This window comes from Pongo pygmaeus, chromosome X (genome assembly GCF_028885625.2).
Source record: "Pongo pygmaeus isolate AG05252 chromosome X, NHGRI_mPonPyg2-v2.0_pri, whole genome shotgun sequence".
NCBI lineage: Eukaryota > Metazoa > Chordata > Mammalia > Primates > Hominidae > Pongo > Pongo pygmaeus.
The window spans coordinates 11,600,768-11,615,153 of record NC_072396.2 but is presented as its reverse complement, the minus strand read 5'-3'; the positions used below and the strand labels follow the sequence as shown (position 1 = coordinate 11,615,153).

Sequence of the window (14,386 nt, the reverse complement as noted above, 5' to 3'; positions counted from 1 at the left end):
GCAACTGAAGTTTGATATTAGATCTTCAACAATAGGTTCCTGTGATGAGGCAGGTATTTGTGTTTATGATGGCTTCATAAAAGGCAAACCATCCTTTGAGAAAAGAGTTCATTTGTTGGTGAAGGAAAATTAAAGCATTATTTTCTTCCTGTTGTTTTCAATGGAAGGAAATAAGGAACTCAGCAACTCAAAAATGAATTCAAATGAAAATAAATTTTAGTTGAAAGAAGCTGAAGAAATGATATTTGTTCATATTATTGAAAGTAATTTAAATAAATACCTCATCTATCTTTTTTGTCAAGACAAAAAAGCTTTCAACATAAATATGTTTTCTGATTGGTTGGTCGGTTTTTATTCTTAATAGTTACACAAGAAACATTAAATGGATCAACATTTAATGTTTCACAACAGAACTTGCAGGAAGGTAGTACAGTAATATTTCTGTGCAGAATTGCAGAATATTTTTACAAATATTATCTCACTGAATCTGCCAACCAGCTGTGAGAGTAGCCTCTTTGACCCACTTCTGTCAAGGCTTACAGAGATTAAGAAACATAATTCAAGATCACACATTAACTTCATAGGCCAAATTCTTTGCATGTTCCATTCTTTCTGCATGCACGTATACTCGGAAAAGAAGCATGGTGTGTTTGAATGATCACAAGTTGGAGGAGTGCCAGTGGAAGCCTTCTTTGTTTTGGCTGCCTGACACACGCTGATGGCGTGTTGTCTGGAATCAATGAGTAGTTCAGGACAGTGATGGGTATTCATTCTCATCAGGTGGACAGGTAGCAAGTGCCAGAAATTACTCATCAGTTATATCTGGATCCATTAAAGGGGAAACCTTTGCATGGAGTTGTATTTAAGGGTTACCCAATAAAAATATAATTAGTGTTTACTTAGAAGTAGATTTCAAGTATGAAATACGCCCTAACTCACTCATCATTTTACTTTGTTATATGACCCCTTAGCACCCTGCACTTTTTCCTTAGATCACTAGCCACAATGTTAAGAGTGAATTATTTGTGGGATTGCCTGCTTATCACCTTGTTTCTCTAAAGGGACTTTGCCTCTTTATTCACTAGTGTATTTTGTGGGCCTGTAACAGGGTCTGACACAGGAAATGTGTAGTAATCTTTGTTGAATGAATGGATGGATGAAAGATTGAAAACAAATGAACTCTTAGAGAAGTTTGTTGCATAGTGTAGGTTTATGAAGTTACATAATTATTTCTACAGCAGAGAACAATGCGTAAGAAAAGTTGAGCTGCTAGAGATAAAAGTAGGGTGTGGAGTTATTACTCTCTTGCTACTGTGTTTTCTTGCTGCTGTAAGTGATAATAGACCTAGTATAATGATTAAGGCAGGGAATCCTTCTGGTAATTGTTAATAAGACTACTTTGACAAATATAAGACAGCTTTTATTTAGTTATTATCATCTTTTAAGTCTTAGTCATAAATGTATTATCAGGGCTCTTAATTTCATTTTTGCAGAAAAAAAGTCTCTTTGCTTTCTTATTGAGTGACTCAGTAAAATTTCAACATTCAAACATGGCAGGATTGGTGACACACAGAAATGCTGTGTAATAGATTAATTCCTCCCTCCCACATTTATAGTTGACCTAAATTGTCTTCTACCTCTTAGGTGTTCCTCCTAACCTGGTTGTCATTACCAAGCCCTTCTGCATATATCATTAACAATAAATCCACAGATAGTTTTATTTAATAATGCTTATATATATATGTATACATATGCATATATGTATATATGTATACTCATATATACATATATGTATATATGTATATATGTATACTCATATATACATATATGTATATATGTGTATATGTATACTCATACACATACATATATGTGTATATGTATACTCATACACATACAGATATGTATGTACAGGTATACTCATACACATACAGATATGTATGTACAGGTATACTCATACACATACAGATATGTATGTACAGGTATACTCATACACATACAGATATGTATGTACAGGTATACTCATACACATACAGATATGTATGTACAGGTATACTCATACACATACAGATATGTATGTACAGGTATACTCATACACATACAGATATGTATGTACAGGTATACTCATACACATACAGATATGTATGTACAGGTATACTCATACACATACAGATATGTATGTACAGGTATACTCATACACATACAGATATGTATGTACAGGTATACTCATACACATACATATATGTATGTATAGGTATACTCATACAGATATGTATGTATAGGTATACTCATACACATACAGATATGTATGTATAGGTATACTCATACACATACAGGTAGGTATGTATAGGTATACTCATACACATACAGGTAGGTATGTATAGGTATACTCATACACATACAGGTAGGTATGTATAGGTATACTCATACACATACAGGTAGGTATGTATAGGTATACTCATACACATACAGGTAGGTATGTATAGGTATACTCATACACATACAGGTAGGTATGTATAGGTATACTCATACACATACAGGTAGGTATGTATAGGTATACTCATACACATACAGGTAGGTATGTATAGGTATACTCATACACATACAGGTAGGTATGTATAGGTATACTCATACACATACAGGTAGGTATGTATAGGTATACTCATACACATACAGGTAGGTATGTATAGGTATACTCATACACATACAGGTAGGTATGTATAGGTATACTCATACACATACAGGTAGGTATGTATAGGTATACTCATACACATACAGGTAGGTATGTATAGGTATACTCATACACATACAGGTAGGTATGTATAGGTATACTCATACACATACAGGTAGGTATGTATAGGTATACTCATACACATACAGGTAGGTATGTATAGGTATACTCATACACATACAGGTAGGTATGTATAGGTATACTCATACACATACAGGTAGGTATGTATAGGTATACTCATACACATACAGGTAGGTATGTATAGGTATACTCATACACATACAGGTAGGTATGTATAGGTATACTCATACACATACAGGTAGGTATGTATAGGTATACTCATACACATACATGTATGTATGTATAGGTATACTCATACACATACATGTATATGTATACACACACACACACACACATATTCATAGCTGGACTGTGTAAACTTGGCAGATCAAGGTGAGGATGTTGTTTGCTTCCCCTTCTTGGGGTCTGTGCAGTCTTAATTCCAGATGCTACGTGTCACAGCACTTCTCCTGCTGGGCACTGCACATTGAGGTATGGTGTTATGTGACTGCCACTTGAACCATTGTTTTTCCAGTTACGTGAGGAATTTGACCGTGGGATTGATGTCTCTCTGGAGGAGGAGCACAGTGTTCATGATGTGGCAGCCTTGCTGAAAGAGTTCCTGAGGGACATGCCGGACCCCCTTCTTACCAGGGAGCTGTACACAGCTTTCATCAACACTCTCTGTGCGTAATATAGCCATATGTGGGAAAGTGGCCCTGGAATACTAAGATGTCCAACTCATTCATCATAACTTTATGCATATGTTTCCTGATAACTTTTTGTCCTTATTTATCAACCTCTAAAGAGTGAGCTACTTGGGGGAATTTCTCAGATTTACCCTGGGAATAATTAACAAGAAGAAAGTTGCAATAAAACAAATGGAAATAGCCAAGAAGAATTTGAGGTGCTTTCAAATAACCCAAGAACAGTAGAAAGTGCTATGAGTTAGTGCTTAGAGTACCAACAAGAGTTCACATTGAGTCTGTGCCTAAAAATGAGTTTGTGTTTCTGGTATGAAGAAGGAGGTAACCACGAGAATACAGAGTGAGAAAGGAGGGCAGCAACATTCCAGGGGAAGCAAGATGCCATAGCCCAGTGCCAGGGCTTTCAACATAGCTGCTTCTGGGCTGTAGCTACAGATCCCATGAAGAAGAAAAAAAGGAGGAGGTAGAGGAGAGATAGGCCAAACCTGGGTCAACCTCCATACATTTCTTCCTCCAATGCTGCAATTCAAATAGGATCACAACAGAGAGAGAAGACATCGTCTTTGCTGTATCTTGGTTATTGCCAATAAAATATCTGTCCCTTGTGAATTGCTCAACAGAAAAGAGCCTTAAATCCATTATAAACTCAAATTTCAGAATGTTCACCAATTTTCAGCCATTGTTAATAGATATTTACCAAAAATGGAAGACTGAAATCCTTAAACTAGGTGATGAATAATGCCAGGGAAGGGGGGAGAAGAAAGTAAGGGAAATTGAGTTACCTTTTTTTTTTTTAACCTGGATTACAGTTATTTTTCTAGGTATTACACTTCTCCAGGTCTAATTTGGCTTTATATCTTTCATAGAATCTTGCTGGTAAATTGCTAAAGCAATGGGCAAATGAGTGAAGGCATGAAATGGGAATTGCCTTGATAATCCCTTTCTTGAGACAATTGAGAGGAGGCCTTTCCTCTGTGCCTGAATAGTATGGGCTCCCCTTTTATTTGAGTACCTCTTTTTGCCTTGCTTAGTGTTGGAGCCGGAGGAACAGCTGGGCACCTTGCAGCTCCTCATATACCTTCTACCTCCCTGCAACTGCGACACCCTCCACCGCCTCCTACAGTTCCTCTCCATCGTGGCCAGGCATGCTGATGACAACATCAGCAAAGATGGGCAAGAGGTAAGACGCCTTTGCTGCCATAGACGCTGTGACTCTTCCTCTCCCCTATTTTAAAAGGGCATACCACCAAAATGGCCATTTTGCCTGGAGGTAATGACGTCTCCCCTTCTCCAACCTAGCTGTCTCTGTAGGAAGAGACTAATGCAGGACCTTCTCTAGAGGGACAGTTCCTAAAAGTGCATGGGCCATGAGCCTCCTTATATGTTTCAAGTATGCTTCCAAATGAGGCTGTCATTTTCCATGATGAGGTTTTACTCAAGACTCTGAACTTCCGTTTGTAAAGAAGAAAAACAATGAACTACAGAAGTGCTTGCAACCATGTAAAAGTGGAATGATGGGGGTGGGAGGAGATTGTTATAATTGATTTTACCTGCTTCTATAACTTGGCGCCCAAATATGATGTCACCTCTTTATTCTTCCAGTTTGTCCCTGGAGCTCCCATCTGCACTATAAGCAAGAAGTCTAGTATCTCCCTTTTGAGGGATCCTTTCCTTTCTTAAACCCTCCCCCCAAAACAGGGACTTGCTCGATGCAAGGGAGGGTCAGTCCTGCTTCCAAACCAGGTGTGGAGGAAACTAGGTCTGATCTGCTGACCATTGCCATTGTGTCTTGATGTCACATGGTATCAACTGCTCAAAGCAGGTTGTACATAGTCCCACAGACTCTTTAGAAATGTTCTTGTTGGATCTGATCCCCACTCAGGCCCCAGTGTGCCCCACCACCAAATCTAAGATCTTGGGTTCTGGTTCTCTTTGGTTACACTCATATATTTCAAGATTTTTTTTGTTTGTTTCACCGTTGGACAAATGAGATGCTGGCTTCAATTTCAAGTTGCTTACTAATAGGCAACGTATTTAATCTTCACCTTAACAAAAGACACCCCCTTTCCTCTTTGATACCATGCAGTTATACCTTTCCCTGACCTCGGATTCCTGAGGAGGTTTTAGACTCCTTAATAAGCTAACATGCACTGTAAATCAATAAGAAGGGGCCAGAGGCATTCCAAACTTACTTAACCACAGAAACTTTTTTGTAATTTCTTGTTAAACAAAGCTCAGCTGCATTGTGGCTTCAGTTCTGTGTTTGTCAAATTTCTTTCCCAAAGAACGTGGTTATGTATAATTTTTTTCACTCTAATCCAGAAAGGCAATTCTGCATTTCTTCTCGTCCTCCTCCTTATGGGTGTGAGAATGGAACTCTACTGACTTAGCCATTTATCTCTATAGCAGTTATAATTAGTGAAGCCCCAGATGGCTTCAGGTTTCATAATATGGCACTGACACCTTATTTCAGCATACACAGCTCTTTGATGGGCATACTATAATTCTCATAATTGTTAAGTAGTTTTATTACTCATTTGGATGCCAGCCTCTATCAACTACAGTTATAACAGAAGCTATAGCATGATCTGCCTAATTGCTGGGGGAAAGCAGAGCTCTGTGTTTAAAGGTACTTCAGTTACTTCTCTGACATTTCTTAAGTACTATGTGAGAAGGAGAAAATTGGGTCTCAGGTAATTAAGAAGGCATTGATGAAAGCAAAAGTTTCAATTGAACTCATTATTGCCCTTTTAGAATCATTTTCAGACATTCTTTCCATTCAGTTGCTGAACAAGTCTCCATTGCCTATGCCAAAAAGAAGAAAATATTCTTGGATAGGTGTAAATGAAACAGCATGCTGGAATATTAGCTACCATTTATGTCTCTCCTTCCATGAGCTGGCTTTGTGCTAGGGGACATATATATATACATATATATATGCAAATCCTCTTAACAGGCAAAAGAGATATCACCGTCTCCATGTTTCAGAAGTGAAAACTTAGGGCCAGGGGAGCTAAGTAACTTACCTAGCAACCCACAGAGAGCTTCCACTTAAGGTTGTACGAGTGGCATATTAGTGCATTTCACAACTTTAGGGGAGGTGCCATGGACCCCATAGTCGCTGTAGATTTGCAGAGTTATTAGGACAGTATCCCAGTGGATGATAGAAAAAGATCTTGAAGAAGGGCAATGTCGTTATACTGGTTAATGGGTCGGGTTGGTCCCCTTACTAGCAAAGTCCAAGCTGTGCATAGAACCTGAGCCAGTCTAAGAGAAAAGAAGTACAGAATAGGAATTAGAAGAAAAAAAAATGTACTGGGGTCTAGGTCAGGGTTTCTCAGCCTCTGCACAATTGATATTTGGAGCTAGGAATTCTTTGTCATGGGGCTGTCCTGTGCATTGTAGGATGTTTAGCAGCATCCCTGGCCTCTTCCCACTAGATGCCAGTAGCAGTACATCTCCTCTCCCACCAAGTTGTGACAACCAAATATATCTCCAAACATTTCCAGGTCTCCCCTGAGGAGAAGGGTTCAAAATCACCCCTGGTTGAGAGCGCTTGATAGCTCTTTAATTCACTGACCATGTGTTGTTGGAAAAATCTATTAACCTTCCTATACCTGGGTCTCCTCATCTGAACTTGAGGAATGAAAATTCAACCAGCCTTGAAGAGTGGTTGAGAGACCTAGTTTACTGTAAGGAATATGGAATTATCCTGGTGACAGTGAAGTTGTAAAAGGAAGCCAGGGTTTACAAGGGTTTCTAGACACTCTTGACCTGAACATTGCGTCAGAATGAAAGACTAATAGCCAAAGATTAAAGCAGCAGGAGAAATATAAGGAAAGAAAGAAATATAAGGAAATATAAAGAAAATATATTTCTTTATATTAAAGAAAATATATTTCTTTATATTAAAGAAAATATATTTTCTTTATATTAAAGAAATATATTTTCTTTATATTAAAGAAATATATTTAATATATATTTTAATATTCTAAAATATAAAGAAAATATAAAGAAATATAAGGAAATCGTTAGCAGTGACAGGAGAGCAGGCAGCTCTCACAGCCATTGTGAACTGTAGTAAAGGCTACGGAGTAGTGAAGTACTGAGGGAGACAATGGGAAATTGGGCCATGTTCATAAATTGCTGAATATCTCTGTGCAGGGCAGGTGGTTGATTCTTTTAAGCTGTGAATCCTTGGAAGGATTCAACTAATGAGTGATATAATCCACGTTGTAGATTGGCTAGAGACAAAGGGAGAGTGAGTTAGGAGGCTTTTGTATCAATAGTAATATGGACAACAGCAATTCCTATTATAAACATTTCCATGTAAGAATGGCTTTGGTAGGCCAGGCACGGTGGCTCACGCCTGTAATCCCCGCACTTTGGGAGGCCGAGGTGGGTGGATCACGAGGTCAGGAGATCGAGACCATCCTGGCTAACATGGTAAAACCCTGTCTCTACTAAAAAAAAATACAAAAAATATTAGCCGGGCATGGTGGTGGGTGCCTGTAGTCCCAGCAACTCAGGAGGCTGCGGCAGGAGAATGGTGTGAACCCGGAAGGCGGAGCTTGCAGTGCGCCGAGATCACGCCACTGCACACCAGCCTGGGAGACAGAGCAAGACTCCATCTCAAAAATAAATAAATAAATAAATAAATAAATAAATAAATAAATAAATAAGAATGGCCTTGGGATTTGAATCATGCATGTCCTGAGCATCTACCCTAGTTTCCTGTAAACCAATGACTATTGCTCAGAGATTTTCTAGTGACTGGCCTCAGGATACAATGGCATCTAAGAGGTGGAGGAGGTGAGGACACAAGGCAATATAGAATTAGGGAATGCACTGCAGAGTCATTGCAGACATTCAGAGAAGTGATGAGCATGGGCCAGAAAAGTTAGGAATGGCTTCATGGAGGAGGTTGAATTTAAGATGCACATCAAAGGGTGTGTAGGGATTGAGTACATGGACCACATAAGCACAGCAGTGGGATGGGAGTTAGCGAAACCCCTTCTGTTAGAAGTCAAGGGTAGAGGGAGAGGATCAAGAGAGGAGTTATTTATTATTTTTTAGTTGATTTGGCATGAGCAGGTAGAGAATATGGAATGGGCAGACTGGAGTAAAGCTAAATACCAAATTGTAAAATATGGTCAAAACCCAACATTTTTCAACTTCTTCTCTTCCCTATTTTTCTAGTATGTATTATCTGTTAGGGTGTTGTTTGGGGGGATTGCAACATAGATGAAACCTGAAGCAGATTGTAAAGAAGCTTGAAAGCTCACACAGGTTCTGCCAGCACCTTGCTGCATAACTTGTCTTTATGAAAGAGAGGAGGAGGAAGGAAAACAGAGTTGGGATGGGGGGTGGTCTTAGCTTCCTCATCTACAAAATGAACATAATATTTTCTCTTTGATATGTGCTTAAAATTCAATGCATCATTCACTGGTGAGATCTTAAAGATGTCTAAAAGAAGGGCATGAGAAAAATTGTTGACCAGTCAATCAGTGCTTTTTTGGGAAAAAATAGCAGTATTTTATTGAATTGTGGTGTTTTGCTATCTTGTGTTTGTTTTGTTTTCTTCTATTTTGTTTAGTTTGCTATTTGCTTTGCTCCTTAGGGAAAAGAGAAATTCCCAAGTGTAAGAAATATTGCATTTCTTCAAGAAAGAATATAGCAGGAACAAAATTGAAACCTCCTGAGCAGTGGTTTTTCAGAGTTCAAGAACCCCCTGGCACTGCATGGAAAATGTGGTGTGAATATGCACTTGTTTGGTGAGAGTCCATAGCTGGCATTGAGTTCTCAAAGGGTCTATGAGGCAAAAAAGAAGTTACAAACCACCAATGTAGGGCCATGATTACTGATCTTTGAGGAGGTACATGCCTCTAGGAAATGGTAGGTTGGCTTTGGAACTTAGCAAGACCCACATGTGTCTCCCCTCACCCTCATTCAGCCCTGTTTTAAAGCTCATTTTCCCATTTCCCCATGCCATGGCTGGGTCTGCCAAGCAAGAGGAAACAGGAAGAGATGTAGCAATGGGATGAAGAGAGTAGGGCTGCCTAGAGTGGGGCCACCAGCTTCGCTTCTTTCTATACCATCTCCTGGCTCTGAGCTTTGGGCATCACTTCCCTCATCTATAAAATAGGGGCAACAGCAGCAGCTGTTTCTTAAGCTTATAGTAAGAAAGAATTGAAATGGCCAGTGGAAAGCCCCTAGCCTGGTACCTGTACATACTAGACTTTTAACAGATATGAGCTATTCATATGAAGCTTAGAAATGATCTAGGATGTTCATTTAGTGAAGATAAAAGTTTTCTGGAATTGCTAGCTAATTAAAAAACGAAGTAATGGCCTGGCTCGAGTGTACATTGTATTACCTAGACACAGCCGTATAGTATATATATAAATATATGCTGAAACACATGGAGAAAAGGTGGATGTTGCCTGGGAGCAAGTCTTCTTTCCATGTTAAAAAACAATAAAATAAAAGAAACCCCAAAAGTGTTAACAAACCCCAGCAGCTTGGTCTGCAGCTGGAATCTGTGTGCAGTTTTACAGATGGGTTGTATTCCATTCCCAGAATAGCAACAGGAGAAGGAAAGAGCGGAAACAGAGCTCTAGATTGTTCTTGTATGAAACATTCTTTTAAAAGAAAACAAAATCTTCCATTTGTTAATGTTTTTTTAAAAAAATGAGAAAACCCTAATATGACTTTAAAGGGGTAAGGGGAAACACTCCAAATACCTCTGAGTTCTAAAGGGAGGAATTTGAAAATGACACATATTTGATTTTCACCTTAACCATGAATTTCCAGGAAAAGAAAAATTAAATGAAAACTTGTCAATGAAATAAAAAACTTACCAATGAAATAAAACAAAGAAAAATGATTGAACGATCCTACATAAAGGGCACTTTCTTTCAAATTGTCAGTGTTTATCACATGAAATGATATCCCTTGGAGGCCAATCATTCACCTGAAAACAGCCTTGCCTTCTAAAAATAATACAACTCGTGTACTATGCTGGGATTGCAGGGCAGGGCAGCCACCAGCTCATGACTCCACAGGATGAGAGTGGGGTTCAGAGGGCTTTGTTTCAGCTGTTCATCGGGACTCCTGAATTCAATGCTGGGCACCCAGGTGTTTCTCAAAAGCTATGTAGATCTTCCCAGGCAAAAGATCCCGAACAAGCAGACGCAGTTCCCATACTTATCCTGACCCTCAACTGATATTGACAAGAGAAATAAAAATTCACATAGACCAGTGGTTCTCAACCAGGAGCAATTTTACCCCACAGGGGACATGCGACCATGTCTAGAGATAATTCTGGTTGTCACAACTGTGGGTTGAGGGTAGGGGTGCTCCTGGCATCTAGTGGGCTGAGGCCAGGGGTGCTGTTCCACATCCTGTAATGCACAGGACAGACAGACATAATATTTTCTCTTTGATATGTGCAAACAGATGATCTGGTATCTCACAGCAAAGAATGATCTGGTATTACATGTCACTAGTGTCGAGGTAGAGAAACCCTAGCCTAGAGAAACTTACTCAGACTCTCCCGTTCATCTGAAAAAAAGAGACAAGTAGAAAAAAATTCCCAAACCTTTAAAAATGTTCATATTCCTTATTACAACATTTCAACTTGTAGGAATTTACTCCTAAAAAGTGCTCACCCAAGCTCACAAAATATCTTTTCAAGGATATTTTTTGTACCATTGCTTATAATAACAGAAAATTCAAGACGACATCAATGCCTATCAGTTGACTGTGGCTAAAAAACATCATGGTTTATTCATGCATTGGGATTCTAGGGGCCAATGAAGACTGAAGACAGGATTTTTTTTTTTTTGTAGTGGAAAGATTATTGTAGCATGTTGTTAAGAGACAGTAAGCAAGTTACAAAATAATATATGGATGTGATCTCAGTTTTAAAGAAGAAAATATCAGGTATACATGTATATATGTGCACAGGAAGGCATAGGAATGGCTGATTCTTGGCAGTGGTGAAATTATGGGCATTTTTTTTTCTTTTGGCTTACCTGTACTTTCTAATTATTAATATATTGAATGTGAATAATTTTTTATACTTCAAGCAAAAAATAGTTCCCTTCCTTCACCCCGTACTCCCCTTTAGCTCCTCCTACATTTCTTCTTCTTCCTTCTCTGTGATATCTTTTGAAGAAAGTGTCTACATTCACTGTTTCCACTTCTGCAACTGTGGATCATTCCTGCCACACCACTGACATGACTCTTAGCTGGGACATCAGAACCATCAGAGAGTCCGTGCTGGAGGGAAGGGTCACATCTCGATGACCCTCTGCCACAGTTGATAACTCACTTGAAACTCCCCTGTCATTTCTTCTTGGACACAGGTTTCTTTTATTCTAACTTCTCACCCATTATTGGCCTCCTTCATCAGCTGCTCCTTAAGGGTGCTGGAGTCTCCAGGAACCCCTTTTCAGCCCTTCATGTTCCTCACTTAACTGTCCTTCCATTTTTTCATTTGTTAAAACACAAGATCCTTACCCTCTGCATTATCCTCCTCACCCCCTCCATAACTTTGGAAGCTGCTCTTCATCCCTACTTCTTCCTTCCTAGTTCAGACACTGGTTGCTGTGGCCTAGACTGTTGTGGTATGTCCCAGGTAGTCTTACTTCCTTGCATCCCCCATCCCCTGGTTCCATAGATTGCTCTTCCTGAAATGCAGATTCCATTTCCATTCTGCTCTGTTCAGAATCCTCTTGCCCTTAGATCACAGTTTGAATTCCTTGGTCTGACACACGAAGATCATCTCACCTGGCCCTTGCCTGCCTTTCCTGCAGAACTCCCTACCACACTGAGCTTCCTGGGGCTCCATGACGTATTTTAGATGTTTCTGTCTTTGCATGTGTGGTGCTTTCTCCATTGTAAAATTACCCCCTACCCCAGATCCTTTGCTTTTCAGCCTAGCAAACTCTATTCTTCTTTTGAGAGTTTGTGCAAATGCTTCCGCCTCTGTGGTAGTGACCCTGGGGCCTTCGGAGTTGAGAGCTTTATACTTTGTACTCATTACCTGTAAGTGATAGGTTTATTTCCTCCCTAGAATGAGAGCCCTTTAAAATAAGGACTATGTTGTAATCATTGCTGGAAAAATTTTAAAATAATTACAATATATGAAAAATGCTCAGCCTGTGATAGGTGCTGAGTGGATGGATCAGTGGTGAGATTATGGGTTGATGAATGAAGGGATGGATGGAGAAATGGATAGATGGATGGATGGGTGTCAATATTTCTTAAGTGCAAACAGGATAGAAATTTTATATAGTACCCATTTTACAATAAACGACTTAGAGTTGCAAATTTTTATTCAATATGCTATTGAGATGATCACTGAACTATGAGCTTCAATCCAAGATATTAAAGCAAAAGGAAAATAATGATGCCCTCCATGGCATGGATTCTGATAGAGATGATGGCATCCTTGCAGGATAAAAAAAAAAAAATATGGAGAGTAAAAGGTTTCATTGATTGTTGAATCACCCAGTATTTTGAAAGGCAAACATAACAACAGTCTTTGTGTTCTGTTCTCTCATAGGTCACTGGGAATAAAATGACATCTCTAAACTTAGCCACCATATTTGGACCCAACCTGCTGCACAAGCAGAAGTCATCAGACAAAGAATTCTCAGTCCAGAGTTCAGCCCGGGCTGAGGAGAGCACGGCCATCATCGCTGTTGTGCAAAAGATGATTGAAAATTATGAAGCCCTGTTCATGGTAGGTGGCCCTTCTGTGGCAGGACATCACAGCAAACTGCCTATTGGTTTCCTCTGGAGGCAGGATGAAATTCTAGTAGACCACCCTCTGGGGTGCAGTGCTGCTCACTGAATTCATTGGAAGTCAGGCAGTTTCAGCAGGAGTAGAAATTTGCACAACTATGATGTCATTTTGAGTTTGTGATTCCATGTTTAAACAAACATACCAAATTATAATTTTCATTTTGTTGTCCTCTAAACCATGGTCACATTTTGGAGTCATTTAATTATAAAGCAGTGTCCTTGCTCAAGACGTTAATAAAACCCTTCTTTATGGAATTGTGTCCCTCATGAATTCATGTATTCATAAGCTTCCTCAGTGGTTTCACCTCCTCCAAGGTCAATCTTGACATTTTACCTCCTACATGAAGCTTCACCTGTCCTTCCTTTGTCCTTCCCATGCCACTTCTCTGTCCCCTGCACTCCATTACTGTTGTTACTGATGTTTATCTTACCCAACATTGCGTATAGTAATTTATGACCATTTCCCCTAGTAGAGTATAAATGCATTTAAAACAAAGACTGCACCATTGTTATCTCCTCTCCATATCCTCTGTACACTTTTGGAAAGCCCTCCATCTGGCAGGCACTCAATAAATATTTTTTTGATTTGTATTGAATTACCAGTTCCTGTTTTCCTTCATCAAACTGCATTGCTTGCTACAACTTCCCTTGAAACATTAAAACAAATGCCAACTCTCTTCTATTTCTGTTCACCACTAATATTGCATGTCAAAATTTACAGGAACCTTCTTCATGTTTTTTCTCCCATTTCTCTTGTCAATTTGCAAACGCTATAAAGCCTGCCTATTCCACTAGAGCCTTTTGTGGCTCCTTCAACCAAGAATTCTAGTTACCTCTTTTAAATTTCTTTAGTAGTTTGTCTACACTTATCAAGTGCTTTGCATAAGATTTATGTCCACGTTTGTCTTATACTAATTACTTTTTGTAAATTTGAGACCCAGTGGTTTAGAATATTTGCCCTCTGTGTCTTACCTATGTGATTGTGACCGAGTAATTCAATACTCATTAAGCATCAATTCTAGCTTTAGAAATGGGAAAAACAAAAAGATGATGTAATTCTCGGGGTGGTGACCAGAAT

At 39.1% G+C, this 14,386-nt stretch overlaps 1 protein-coding gene across 5 annotated transcripts in view; it reads left to right on the top strand.

The window, feature by feature from the left end:
• Window positions 1-14,386, top strand: part of ARHGAP6 (Rho GTPase activating protein 6) — a 549,115-nt gene that overhangs the window by 505,052 nt on the left and 29,677 nt on the right. For all 5 annotated transcript variants that reach the window (XM_054470947.2, XM_054470948.2, XM_063660362.1 and 2 more), the window contains exons 7-9: window positions 3,324-3,474; window positions 4,527-4,675; window positions 13,067-13,246. In XM_054470947.2, the coding sequence (XP_054326922.1) occupies window positions 3,324-3,474; window positions 4,527-4,675; window positions 13,067-13,246 (480 nt within the window). The remainder of the gene's footprint in view (window positions 1-3,323; window positions 3,475-4,526; window positions 4,676-13,066; window positions 13,247-14,386) is intronic.